General features: G+C 38.4%; 2 protein-coding genes and 1 long non-coding RNA gene across 5 annotated transcripts in view; 1 reads left to right on the forward strand and 2 right to left on the reverse strand.

Annotated features, from left to right (window-relative positions):
* The window catches only part of LOC138241870 (uncharacterized), a 20,492-nt gene continuing 6,335 nt past the window's right edge, over positions 1 to 14,157 (forward strand). Inside the window, exon 1 of the long non-coding RNA XR_011191141.1 lies at positions 1 to 156. This is a non-coding gene — a long non-coding RNA (uncharacterized lncRNA). The remainder of the gene's footprint in view (positions 157 to 14,157) is intronic.
* LOC107077557 (CD209 antigen-like protein E) lies at positions 3,438 to 11,524 on the reverse strand. The gene is made up of 9 exons (XM_069195897.1): positions 11,476 to 11,524; positions 10,434 to 10,487; positions 10,072 to 10,125; positions 9,401 to 9,454; positions 8,936 to 8,989; positions 8,590 to 8,643; positions 7,281 to 7,429; positions 5,857 to 5,966; positions 3,438 to 4,425 (listed from the first exon to the last, which is right to left on the reverse strand). The coding sequence occupies exons 4-9, from the start codon at positions 9,444 to 9,446 to the stop codon at positions 4,302 to 4,304; spliced, it is 537 nt and encodes a 178-aa protein (XP_069051998.1). The 5' UTR covers positions 9,447 to 9,454; positions 10,072 to 10,125; positions 10,434 to 10,487; positions 11,476 to 11,524; the 3' UTR covers positions 3,438 to 4,301.
* Positions 12,079 to 14,157, reverse strand: part of LOC107077572 (putative leucine-rich repeat-containing protein DDB_G0290503) — a 19,033-nt gene continuing 16,954 nt past the window's right edge. For all 3 annotated transcript variants that reach the window (XM_069195895.1, XM_069195894.1, XM_069195893.1), the window contains 3 exons: positions 13,525 to 13,578; positions 12,486 to 12,539; positions 12,079 to 12,177 (listed from right to left, as the gene is read on the reverse strand). In XM_069195895.1, coding sequence (XP_069051996.1) covers positions 12,095 to 12,177; positions 12,486 to 12,539; positions 13,525 to 13,578 — 191 coding nt within the window. In that variant the 3' untranslated portion in view covers positions 12,079 to 12,094. The remainder of the gene's footprint in view (positions 12,178 to 12,485; positions 12,540 to 13,524; positions 13,579 to 14,157) is intronic.

Genomic DNA, 14,157 nt, shown 5'->3' on the forward strand with positions numbered 1-14,157 from the left:
TCGACGTACTGTATGAGCTGTGCAAATTTGGATTCTGTGTTTGTGAATTCTTCAGACATCGTAGAGTCAAAAGACAAAAAACAAACCGCCAAGGAAAGACCAGAAAATGAAAAACTGCATGAGTGTGCAGTAATGACATCACGGTAACTGACAAGGGTGAGTACAAAAAATACAAAAATAAATAATTATATCTATAGCAATATATTCTTCCGGTAACAGTAATATGTTTCTGTTTCATTTTGTTTAGTTAAAAGGAATTCAGTTGCACTTAGCATTACAAGACAAGACTATTTTCAAAAGTTAAGTAAAATTTGTGCCAGGTTGTAAGTGTAATTTAGTTTACTTAAAAATACAAACAAAATTACTCACCAGAATAAGAACAAATATAGTATCTGTTGTTGTGCTTTAAATGTATTGAGGATATGAGGACATGCAAGCAGACGTGAAGTGATAATTGATTTTCATGCTCTGTAGTTCTTTAGCAGTGCTTTAGCTATAGTATGTCACACTGATAGGTAGTAAGTTCCAGACCACACCGAATACAGTGATTCACCGATTCAGACCTAATGGTTATAAGTAGAGTTAAGTGTATTGTGAGCATGTGATTCCCTCCTTTGAATGGGACATGATACCATTACAGGATCCCATTTAGAGGTGGAGCAGTGGCAATGTAGCTAAGGATCTGCACCTGTGGCTGGTACAGTAGGTTGCTGGTTCAAATCCCGTGGCCAGCAGAGGAATCCTACTCTGCTGGGCCCCTGAGCAAGGACCTTAACCCCAGCTGCTCCAGGGGTGCCGTTTAAATGGCTGACCCTGTGCTCTGACCCCAAACTTCTCTCTCCCTGTCCGTGTGCCTGTGTGTCTCATGGAGAGTAAGATGGGGTATGTGAAAAGACAAATTCCTTCAGAGGGTGGACAAAATGCCAGACCAGTTTAAGGCTCACACCAAGCTTACAGTAACAGTCTCCCATCACCTCTGAGGACACATTAACACAGCTCAGTCTCTCAACAGCTGCTGTCTGTAAACCCCACCTCCCCCAAATCCATCAATATCACAGCATGGGCTGAGGCAGGTCAGAAATAGCTGAGATTACAAGGTACTGTAAGTGCCTGTTAAGCAGGAACAGGATGTGCAGATAAATAAATGTCCATATCATGTTCTAATAGCACCAGTAGATGTTTCAGCATGCAATTTGCTGCAGCTGGTCGCTATAGCAACCTCACACTAGTGAGACCTGTTCTCTAATAACCTTGTGCCTACTGTATGTGATTTTAATGCATTCCTACTGTATGTGTGGGGTGTCTCACCAGAGCCCTCTGGTGACTTACCCCATCAACTGATACTCCAGATCCAGTCGCCCTCTTACAGTGAGCCACTACTAACAATTCAAAGGAGTGTTCATCTCAAATCACAGCTCTAAGAAACATTACAGTATGTGCCGCCTCTGCGCTTGTCAAACACACATAAGCCTGAGTGTTTGATTTAATTTTACTCTTCAAATTTAGTTAATAAATTTGAAAAAAGAGAATGATTTTATAGTTTTTTATACAGGAAAAGTTTGCAGAAAGATGTTACCTTTTCCTCAAGCTTGGATTTTACATTTGTACTTCTTTGGTAATAGGAAGGAAATATTAAAACAATATATATATATTAATAATACATGATTCATTAAGGATGTCTATAGCTACAGTACTTCAGATTATTTATGTAGTAGAAATTAAAAATATAACTTTTTGATGTGATACGCTTATAAAAAAGTTTTGTTCTTGTTAGCATCTGAGCTGAAAAGCCATAAGAAAGGTATGATTAAAACAACATAAAAGCAGATGAGATATAATTTACACAATGTAATTAAATCAATGAAAAATGGAAAGATTTATTGACAAAGGGAGTGTACCGACCTAGGGCTCCTGCAATAATAGGCTATGGCCATCTCCCTGCCACAGCTACTTGCAGTCACCTGAACACCGGCATACCTGAACAAGGTCCATTTGGACTTAATGTGCCTGACCACCCCCGGGATAGAGGTGAACATGTTCTGAAGGTGGGAATTGAACTCATCCTACATGGTAGCATCAGCTGAGCATTCCCAGGAAACAACCACACTCTTTAGGCCTCCTGGGTCTGTCCAACCAACTCCATATTCACCTGAGCCAGCCAGGTACTCATGAGTATCTCCACATCCACCCAGGGCTTTTTACACAAGGAATCTTTTTACACAAGGAATTTACACAAGAGCAGGGTTTGGTCCGTCCAGAGCAGGAGAGAGAGCAAACCTGATCGAGAAATCTGGTTTCAGAGCTAACATTGTGCATGGAGGTAAGACCAATTATATCTAGCTGGTACTTTTCAACCTTCCACACCAGCTCAAGCTCCTTCCCTCAAGTGAAGTGATGTTCTGTGTGCTGGGATCCGGATTCCATTGTCAAGGTCTAGTCCTTTTAGATCCGTCCCACTCATGCCAGTTATCAGACTGGCATCGCAACTGACCCACAACCTTCGCCTTGGCTGGTAAACCATGTATCTGTAATATACAATTTCCTGGAACTGATGCAGCACCTCTCATCTCAAGGGATCTCTAAGCACTTTACATCTGTTAGAGTAGGAGGGTTCATCTACTACTGGGGTGTCAGCCCCATCTGTGTGACTTACAGCAGCCTCACTGCACAGCAGAGAAGACTCATACTTATTATCCATAAAACCCCCTGTTACTGCAACTTAGTAGTAGCTGAAAGGGTGAAGACTGGGTACAGGAGGAATGAAAAAGATACATACTGTATTAGGGAGAGAAGGTGCTTATGCATAGCATTTAGACTATGGGTTTTTAACATGAGAAATGCCTTCAGGAATGATTATGATCTAGGGCAGCTCATGCCTATTGGGCTCTGTTGCTTTTATCTCTCCTGAACATTTGTTAATGAACATTTGTTGTAAACTCTACTCTATTTTACATATGTTAATATTGTTATTTTTTTACAATTCCAGTAAATAACAATTTCTACACTATTTTCTTCATGGACTGTTTAAAGTGTCCAGCCATGCAAAAATTGCAGGTGGTGGTCCATTTACTATGTTACTTGCTCTAGAGTCACAGAAATTCACAATGGGAAACAGTGCTTGCAGAACAGGTTTTCAGTGTATTTTTATTTATTTGTAATTCCTTATTTAATCCAGATCACATAGAAAATATGTATAAAAATAGGATGAAAACATTATTCTCCTTTCCTAATTTTAACATGTGCCATGAAGACCTGTCCCTGTGAGTCCAGCCTATTCATTCTATTTGTTTTAAAGAATAGAGGAAGAGGTAAGATCCTATCAGTGTGTTATGCATGTAGTGCAGAAAATAACAAGTCATTTTTCAGATGGAAACAATTTGCCCTTGCAAAAATATACTGTACTAATTTCAGAGACTGAACAAACTTGAGAAGCACTCTTTAAGAGTCAGATCTTGCATTTTATTGATGGAAATTTTTCATGTGCTATAAAAATATTTGATAATATCATTTAGTAAATGCATGTGTTTAAAATCAGAATTAAAAACAATTTATTTTACATACCGAAAGATTTTAAGAATGCCTAGGAAATTGTCAATTAATGTAATGCACATTTAAATTGCTAAATAAATCAAGAAGTAGGTAAACATCTCAAATAGAGAACAGCAAGCAAGAGATAGAAGTGAGTTCTGGGTACAGATGAAGCCACACAGAATGCATGTCAGAATGATTGCAGTGTTAAACTAGCTGCGCTTTGCTGTGTTGTGATTCGGCTGTGTGATTCACTGACCAAAGACGATGGATAGGTGTTCCCTGTGGTGTGTTAGATGTTAGTGTAAACATTAGTTTCCTTTTAGCTGTTGTAGTACCTTTCTAAATCCACTTAATATGGAATATTAATATGGAATTATGTAACTGAAGAGAAATTTTGGCTGAACATAATTTTCTGAACCAAATGTATCATATTAATGAATGACTATACAGTAAATATAATATATTTATATAGCTAAATATAATGTAATAAGTTTTGATTTGCTTTAAATTAGTCATTCCTCATTATTACACCAGTTGTTTTAAGTCTGAAGTTTCTGCTTCAGCAAAAAGTAATAAAATTAACCCAAGAGTTAAAGGTGAAAATGCTTAACACAATTTCACACTCACCACCTTGGACCCCAGTCCTGGTGAAACATAACCATTAGACCGATATGGTAGATTTTCATTAAACATCTAAATGTTTTTTTCCTAAATTTGAATCCAGGGACATTGCAGAGTCATTGCAGAAGAAGCCAGAACAGCTGGGATGTTTAGATGCTCTTCTCACAGATCCAGGGAATGGCTGATCTGCACATCCTATCATTTATTTTCCCGTTTGTCAGCTCGCCACAGTCTTCCTCGCCAACGTTGTTGGGCTCCCCAGCATTCCAGTACCTATATTCCAGAAAGAAAAAAAAACTTGTTTAATGGAGTTTTGCCCATTTATCTGTAAGAATTTCACTTTTGCCTGCTAGCACTCAAATGTTTATAATCTGTACAATATTTGCCACGAGACTTTTCAGTTTCAGGATTAAAGTTAGGATTACCTGTAGTTTACTTAGTTCATTATACAGCACTTACACTAGCAATATTTCAATAGATCTTGAAATCAATCATACCCAAATCCCAGAAAAAACAGTTCACAATTACTCTTTCAGTTGATAATGCCTACAGATTGGTCCAATGAGACTAAATTGTCAGTAGTCTAGACTATAATGGACAGCTCCTCATTTACCCAAGTAGTGAAAAGAGTAAGACATCTTGTAAACCTCGCAGTATGGATTTTCCAAGTGTTAATTTTAATAATGTTCTGAAACCATGTCCATACTAGTTGTTGTTGCCAAAGTTTGGACAACAGAAACAGTTGACAGAAAATGTTTCAATAAAATTAATCAAATGTTTTTATACCAAATTTATCAACATTTAAAATTAAAAATGACAGAAAATTGTGGGAAGTATCCAGAAGAAATTATGAAATTCTGCAGGACCAGAGTGTAACGAACAGTTCTTTCCGGACCCTATGCGGATGACACAATCCGACGGAGTGGGGAAACACTAGGGAAACGTCATGCAGGAATACGGGGCAGAAGACAGGGGGGCGTGTCCAAGGTGCGCTGGTGCACGGGGGAGGTGTGGCCGAGGCGAACAATCCGAGAGAGTAGTCCTTAGGGAATATCCAAAACACACGAGAAAGTCCAAAACCAGAAGATCCATCAGAACAAGTTAAAAACCACGAAGGCCGGGTCGGAACCGGCGGACGGGGAACGGGAACGTGAACGGGAACGGGAACCGAGGTTAAAACCTTAACGGGACCAGGCGCTTCCAGGTTCCGGACTCGCACGATATGGAAATCAGATGCAGAGCCCGGAAGAGCGTCAGCGCCTGGCTTTTAAGGTGGGCTGGGAATAGGGAGCAGGTGCACAGAATAAAGTCTTTAGTAAAAGGGCTGGAGCACCCTTAAGGAGGGGGAACTAATATCGTGACACAGAGGTGAAAGTTATCAGATTGAGGTTCCTTATGTAACGCAACGGGGGCTCAGGCGGGCGCCCTTGCCGCATTAGGTCGGCCCCTGCACCGTCCGGGGCTCGAACCCGGGACTTCCGCGTCTCTCTGCAGCGACCTAGCCCCGTGATCTAAAGAGAGATCTCTCCACAGCCCAGTAGCTGTGGTCCTGCTATCACAGGGAAGGGCGGTGAAGTCACCCGCTCTGGTACGCCGGCTCTTACACACAGTGCTTGTCGGCCGTAAGCGTTACACTTATTTGTTGACGAAGGGGGTCTGTTAATTTCACAAGACTGTGACAGAAAAGGCAATGTCTGTACTTACTTGTCACTCATGTCCACTGGTGTTCTATCCACCCATTTCCATCTCCCTTCAGAGTCAAGGTCATTCAGCCCCACCCAGTAGCCGGAAGAGATTTTGCTGCTCAGAATTTTCTGGGGAACAGTGATGAAAGAACTGAAAGATTAACTCAATCTCAGGTCATTCACGATACTGAATACTGTATTTGTAGAAATTAAAACTGTGCCTGTGAAATACAGTACCTGTCTGGGGGTATCCCAGTAAACCCACTAAAAGTACAGCTCTATTTATTTTGATGAGGAGTTACAATCAAACATTAAATGAAGATGTGGGAGAAGTATTCCAAATCTTGATGATTCTTGTTATGTTCTTGACTGAGAATTTGGATTTTCTCACAATTTCTAATAGTTTATATTTTGTGTCATGTTGTTTTCCAGAAATGGCCATAGACTTTTTGGTAAATGAGTTTTGTACATCCTTTTCTCTAAACAATATTCTACTGTATATTTACACAATATATGCTATTAAAGCTTTTGTCTAAAACATCTGAAATAATAATAAATAAAATGGTTCTTTATTTTTCCAAGCAAACTCCCATAGTATCTATTTGAAAAAAAAATCACAGGTTCTCCCCAACACTCTCACATTTTGCTTAGCTAGAGCTAAGATGCTCTCATTTAAATTAATTGGAGATTTACAGTAAATTCCCTTGCACCCTGGATCTCTCTTGTCCTCTTCTTTCCTAGTTCTCTTCAACCTCAGTCAGTCATTTTCATTTTCAATCCATCATATAGTCTTCTACCAACAATCCTTTTAAGCTGTTCTCGTCCTCCCTTCTCAAACCTCTTTCCCCTTCCAATATCTCACTTTCTGTAGCTTCTTCTTTTGTTCCAAAGCTTGAGACGTCCACAAATTATTCAGCACTTCATCTCCTCCCTCACCCCACACCTCAGGCTTGCTGGTCCCCACCTACAGTGTTTCTGTTTTTCATCTCTCTAACTCTGAGGTCTCCTACCTGTTCCAGTGTCCTAAACCTGCCAGTTTCATTCAGGATCCTGCTCACCCCTTCAGACTGCTGCCCCTGATCTCCCTTCCTATATGTCCCACTCTGTGGCAGCTTTTAAACAGGCCTGCATTGCATTTCTCCAAACATTCAACACAGCAGAAGAAGCAACATACAGTATTTAAAAACATTCAGTCAAACGGTGACTTGTCAAACAGATCTGGAACACAAGACAATGCATGTGACTGTGTTTGCATTTCTTTAGTGTAAAAGCTGCGGAATCTAGCCCTTCATCAGTTTGACTATTTCTGTATAAGAATGCAACCAAGTGTGATTTTCTATTTTCTATTTTGAATGCTTCATCTAATATCACCAAATCAATTTCTGGGCTGAATTTTTCAACTCACTGTCAAGTATAGAAGGAAAGGCGGGATCTCAGTCTCACCAGCTCGTCTACATTGTTGATAATGGCAAGGCTAGAGGCCTGGTTGACACAGTACTGTTGGGCTCTATGCCAGTCTTTTGATTCTTTTGAAAAATAGTAACAACTTCCACTGAACAGGATCCAGTCACAGGGGCACACTTTTGTACAACCTACAATTAAAGGTGAAAATTCAAAGAAAAGAAGTGAGGTTTGTTCTTATTGACATTGAAAATTCACAGTAAAATGTAGTTTATGCCTTCTTCATTAAAGTAAGTAATCTTCATTAGGTTTGTTTTTTCCCCAAGAATGACTCCACATGAAAGAGAAAAGCAAGGGATACAAAAGAATTAAAGAACCATGGTGGCAGTAATGATGAAAAGTGAGAGGCCAAATAATTGGGATTTCAGCTGTCATTTGACATTAGATGGACAACTTCACTAAGACTTCATAGGAAAAATATATCTTCAGCATGTTGTTACTATAATTGATTAATTATTTGACTCTCATTTCTGGCTGCAGCAAAATGGCATGGTCTTTCCAAAACATGTGGGGTTTTATGTGCTGATCACCCTATGCAGGGTGGGAGACATCATGTGCTCTCAATACTTCTTTGTGCTTCTGGGATAGGTTGCAGTGCAGCTGTTACACTCACCCAGATCAGTGGCTTTCTAATCATCAATGGATTATTTCTCCCTTTCTCCCTGGCAAACTATACAAGCTCTTGTCTCCAGCATTGGCTGACATGATACAAACCAGCAAAAGTAATTTGCATCATTACTCCATTATTGCTTTCGTGACTGGCTTGACAGTTTATAGTGTCCTATTTTGGTTTTTAAATTCTTCTTCATTGTTGTGTAAAATTTTCCACACTGGAAATACAGAATATATAAATTAACAACAATAATAAATTACTCTTTCATGATTTAACCAGAGATTTTCTTTTACCTGTCAGGAATATAAGAAAAAACCCTTACACAAGCCATTCACCTAAGGATTTTACAGCAACTTGAACACTTCTGGAGACACAGGTAATGTCTCAGCCTCTAGGTACTGTGCAGTACATACTGCACAGTACCTAGAGGCTGAGAATTCTCATTTTGATCAGTTTAAAATGGCAAGGTAGGTGTCTATGGTAAGAAGATTCTGTCCAGCTGAATGCTGTATATCATACTGTCTACAATGTACTGTATCAAACTGTACATTCCTAGAAGCTGAGAAGTCTCTTTTTTGACCAGTTTAAAACAGTAAGGGCAGATGTCCATGATACAAAGATCCTGTCCAGCTGAATGCATTTTAAACTTTTATCCTGATCAAGATTGAAAACACTGACCTTGGGCTTGGAGCTGGGAAGACAAACTGTTCAAGCTGGATGACACCTGAGACTCTAAAAAAAAAAAAACACAAGAAAATTCTTATTTTTATCTTTACAGGGTCCATGATCAAAACAATAAAAGAGATAGTATTTGCACTGTCAGACAAATTTTATATAAAGAAGAAAGTTGACTTTATTGGAACTGGATTGTAAAGGTAAAGGTGGTCAACCTGAGCACTATTCGAGACTGAAAATAAAATTACAAAAAAGACAGAAATGGATATTCTGAGCAGCTTGGATGAATAAAGTGAAAAGAGTGTTTTTTCAACCTTGAAGTCCAAGAACATGGAAACAGAACACTGACCGTGTGTTAGGAAACGAGAATCCCAATTTGTCAAAGCAGAGGAGATCTGAGTATCTGAAATTATGCAAGGAGAGCACTTTGCTGATGTTTGCAGCATTGTCACAATGGTTATACACTAGTATTCCGATGTTTTACCTTTTACCTTTTACCTTGGGTACATTCTGCAATGTGCCACATGTTTGTGTTTAAGATGAATTCAAAACCTTGACCTTTCAATTTAAGTTTTAAATGAGTTACAAAATGACTTAACACAATGGGTTACCTGTCACATGAGGATCTTACAGCATATTGAAAACTTCTTGGAATTGCAGGTAAAACTGTACAGTCCTAGAAGCTGAGCAGCCTCTTTTTGACCAATTTAAAACAGTAAGGGCAGATGTCCATGATACAAAGATACTGTCCAGCTGAGTGTTTTTTACTGTCTGAACTGTATCATTTATCCTGATCAGGATTCAAAGCACTGACCTTGGGCTTGGAGCTGGGACTCAAATTTCTTCAGGTTGGATGACATCTGAGACACTAAAAAACAAACAAGCAGCACATCCATGTTATCTAGTGCACAGTCCAAGGCAAGAAAAGAAGCAGTATTTCCATTGCTAGCCTTGTTTAAAGAAGAAAGCTGACTTTATTATTTTGCCATTGCACTGTAAGGTGTTCAAAGTGAACACCATCTACGACTCTGAAAATACTAATAGGGTGTTTACTGCATGTTTGACTTTCACTTCACATAGCAGATACCGCATCTTGAACATTATTGGTCAATTTCTTGGTTTAAGCTGTAGGCTTATTTTTTCTGTAAATCATATTGAGCAATTAAAAAACGTGATTCATTCCAATGAGTTTCAGTGGAATTTGACCTGCCAATTTCTTACAAAAAGAAAGCAGTGCATTGTTTTATCAAATCCTGCATGTTAACATATAGCAAAAAATACTGTACTAGCCTGTCAGATGAGGATTTCACAGCTTATCTTGAAAGTGCAGGTAAAAAAGTACATTTCCAGAGGTGATTGTGATTTCACTTTTCAATCTCTTTAAAACAGCAAGAGCAAAAGTCAAGGATAAGAAGCCTCTGGTCAGCCAAATAATGTACTGTCTGTAATATATCATCTATCCTGATCCAAAATCAAACCACTGACCTTGAGTTTGGAGCTGGGAAGATGCTCTGTTCAGCTTGGATGATATCTGAGACTCTAAACATTGAAGAAACACAAGTAAACTCTATTGTATCTTTCTCATTGCAAGGTTCATGACCTCTGTCTGTTACTAAACAGGAAAAGAAACACTATTTGCTTTGTCAGCCAAATTTTACATAAAGGAGAAAGTTGACTGTATGATTATGGCAGTGGATTGCAAGGTTCTCAACCTGAGTGCTATTCGAGACTCTGAAAATAAAATATACTTAGAGACAGAAATGGGTGCTCTGTGCTGTCTGGGTGAATAAAGCTAAAAGAGTATTTTTTCAAATGTCCATCCAAGAACCTGGAAGCAGATCACTGACCGTGTGTTAGGAAACGGGAATCCCAATTTGTCACCACGGAGGAGATCTGAGTATCTGAAATGATGCAAGGAAGCCATTTGATGATGTTTATAGCATTTCCACAAGGGATATACACCGGTATGACCATGGTATTTTATAATTAATGCTTTGGGTGCCTCATGCAATGTGCCAATACTAGGTACTGTAGATCAGTAGAATGCATATGAGTATGTTTTGACTATAATCCCCATAGAGATAGCACTGTTGAGAATGGGTCATTAGTCATTATGTATAGTCCAATTAGATGCACTATGCCTTTTTTTAACTAACCACATTAGAGAATTTAACACACAGTGTTAAATCCCAATTTGTCACTGCAGAGGAGATCTGAGTATCTGAAATGACGCAAGGACAGCCATTTGGTGATGTTTACAGTATTGCCGCCATGGTTATAACACTGGTGTTATCATGGCGTTTTTAGTTTCTGCATTGAGTACATCTTGTAATGTGCCAACACTAGGTAGCTCAGTACAGCTCATATGAATACATTCTCAGCATACTGTACAGAACAACAACTGCCAAAGAGATGGCATCAACACAAATGGTTCATTAGTGTTGAATTCATCTGTAGCCTGAATCACAGATGCTATAGGCAAATTAGTCACATTCTACAATAAAGCATACTGTTTATTTTTAAAAAACACACAAAAGAATAACACAGAGGACCCAATAAAGAGTACACTGTGCAAAGATGTCATTGATTTTAGGTGCTGTACATGCTTGTGTCTAAGATTAATTCCAAACCTTGATCTTTCAATGTAATTTTTAAATGAGTTATGTACAGTATGCCTTCCAAAAGCCATTCACCTGAGGATTTTACAGCATATGGAAAACTTCTTGGAAATGCTGGTAAAACTGTACATTCCTAGAGGTTGATAATTCTATTTTTGACACTTTTAAAGCAGTAGGGACAGATGTCCATGATACAAAGATCCTGTCCAGCTGAATGTGTTTTACTGTCTATACTGTATCATTTATCCTGATCAAGATTCAAAGCACTGACCTTGGGCTTGGAGCTGGGAGGTTAAATTCTTCAGGTTGGAGGATATCTGAGACACGAAAAAACACAAAAACAGGGTCTCCATGTTCTCTGGTGTACAGTACAAGACAAGAAAAGAAACATGATGTCTATTGCTAGCCTAAACGTGTTTAAAGAAGAAAGCTAACTTTACTATTTAGGAATTGTATTGTGTCGTTCAACCTGACAACCATGTGAGACTAAAAGAAATCATGGGGAATTTCAATTTAACTTTCACTTCACAAAGGAGATACTGTAACTTGATCAATAATATCATTTGCTTGTTGATTTATGCTGTAGCCTGATTTACAAACAAACAAACATTTTGAGTAGTAAAACTGTGATTTTGTTGAATTGGATCTGATAATTTCTTGCAATAAAAGTAGTGTTTTGTTTTATTAAATCCTGCAGTCAAAATACAGCAAAAACACCAGCCTGTCACAGGAGGATTTCACAGCTTATCTTGGAAGTGCAGGTAAAACAGTACATTTCCAGAGGTTGTGATTTCACTTTTCAACCTCTTCATAAACCAAGAGCAGAAGTCAAGGATGAGAAACCTCTCTCCAGCCAAATGAGTTATCATGTACTGTCTGTAATAAATCATCTATCCTGATCCAAAATCAAACCACTGACCTTGAGTTTGGAGCTGGGAAGATGCTCTGTTCAGCTTGGATGATATCTGAGACTCTAAACATTGAAGAAACACAAGTAAACTCTATTGTATCTCTCTCATTGCAAGGTTCATGACCTCTGTCTGTTACTAAACAGGAAAAGAAACACTATTTGCTTTGTCAGCCAAATTTTACATAAAGGAGAAAGTTGACTGTATGATTATGGCAGTGGATTGCAAGGTTTTCAACCTGAGTGCTATTCGAGACTCTGAAAATAAAATATACTTAGAGACAGAAATGGGTGCTCTGTGCTGTCTGGGTGAATAAAGCTAAAAGAGTATTTTTTCAAATGTCCATCCAAGAACCTGGAAGCAGATCACTGACCGTGTGTTAGGAAACGGGAATCCCAATTTGTCACCACGGAGGAGATCTGAGTATCTGAAATGATGCAAGGAAGCCATTTGATGATGTTTATAGCATTTCCACAAGGGATATACACCGGTATGACCATGGTATTTTATAATTAATGCTTTGGGTGCCTCATGCAATGTGCCAATACTAGGTACTGTAGATCAGTAGAATGCATATGAGTATGTTTTGACTATAATCCCCATAGAGATAGCACTGTTGAGAATGGGTCATTAGTCATTATGTATAGTCCAATTAGATGCACTATGCGTTTTTTTAACTAACCACATTAGAGAATTTAACACAGTGTTAAATCCCAATTTGTCACTGCAGAGGAGATCTGAGTATCTGAAATGACGCAAGGACAGCCATTTGGTGATGTTTACAGTATTGCCGCCATGGTCATAACACTGGTGTTATCATGGCGTTTTTAGTTTCTGCATTGAGTACATCTTGTAATGTGCCAACGCTAGGTAGCTCAGTACAGCTCATATGAATACATTCTCAGCATACTGTACAGAACAACAATTGCCAAATAGATGGCATCAACACAAATGGTTCATTAGTGTTGAATTCATCTGTAGCCTGAATCACAGATGCTATAGGCAAATTAGTCACATTCTACAATAAAACATACTGTTTTTTTAAAAAAACACACAAAAGAATAACACAGAGAACCCAATAAAGAGTACACTGTGCAAAGATGTCATTGATTTTAGGTGCTTTACATGCTTGTGTCTAAGATTAATTCCAAACCTTGATCTTTCAATGTAATTTTTAAATGAGTTATGTACAGTATGCCTTCCAAAAGCCATTCACCTGAGGATTATACAGCATATGGAAAACTTCTTGGAAATGCTGGTAAAACTGTACATTCCTAGAGGTTGATAATTCTATTTTTGACACTTTTAAAGCAGTAGGGACAGATGTCCATGATACAAAGATCCTGTCCAGCTGAATGTGTTTTACTGTCTATACTGTATCATTTATCCTGATCAAGATTCAAAGCACTGACCTTGGGCTTGGAGCTGGGAAGTTAAATTCTTCAGGTTGGAGGATATCTGAGACACTAAAAAACACAAAAACAGGGTCTCCATGTTCTCTGGTGTACAGTACAAGACAAGAAAAGAAACATGATGTCTATTGCTAGCCTAAACGTGTTTAAAGAAGAAAGCTAACTTTACTATTTAGGAATTGTATTGTGTCGTTCAACCTGACAACCATCTGAGACTAAAAGAAATCATGGGGAATTTCAATTTAACTTTCACTTCACAAAGGAGATACTGTAACTTGATCAATAATATCATTTGCTTGTTGATTTATGCTGTAGCCTGATTTACAAACAAACAAACATTTTGAGTAGTAAAACTGTGATTTTGTTGAATTGGACCTGATAATTTCTTGCAATAAAAGTAGTGTTTTGTTTTATTAAATCCTGCAGTCAAAATACAGCAAAAACACCAGCCTGTCACAGGAGGATTTCACAGCTTATCTTGGAAGTGCAGGTAAAACAGTACATTTCCAGAGGTTGTGATTTCACTTTTCAACCTCTTCATAAACCAAGAGCAGAAGTCAAGGATGAGAAACCTCTCTCCAGCCAAATGAGTTATCATGTACTGTCTGTAATATATCATCTATCCTGATCCAA

Source organism: Lepisosteus oculatus, chromosome 11 (assembly GCF_040954835.1).
Source record: "Lepisosteus oculatus isolate fLepOcu1 chromosome 11, fLepOcu1.hap2, whole genome shotgun sequence".
Classification (NCBI taxonomy): Eukaryota; Metazoa; Chordata; class Actinopteri; order Semionotiformes; family Lepisosteidae; genus Lepisosteus; species Lepisosteus oculatus.

What these genes read in the sequence shown, in the direction of transcription:
- LOC107077557 (XM_069195897.1), bottom strand. Translation starts at nt 9,446, where the DNA reads ATGTCATCCAACCTGAAGAAATTTGAGTCCCAGCTCCAAGCCCAAG. An exon ending in TTCTCGTTTCCTAACACACG is followed by an intron (nt 8,644 to 8,935) that starts GTCAGTGTTCTG and finishes TTTTTTTTTTAG; the next exon opens with AGTCTCAGGTGTCATCCAGC. An exon ending in CCAGTGGACATGAGTGACAA is followed by an intron (nt 4,426 to 5,856) that starts GTAAGTACAGAC and finishes TCTGGAATATAG; the next exon opens with GTACTGGAATGCTGGGGAGC.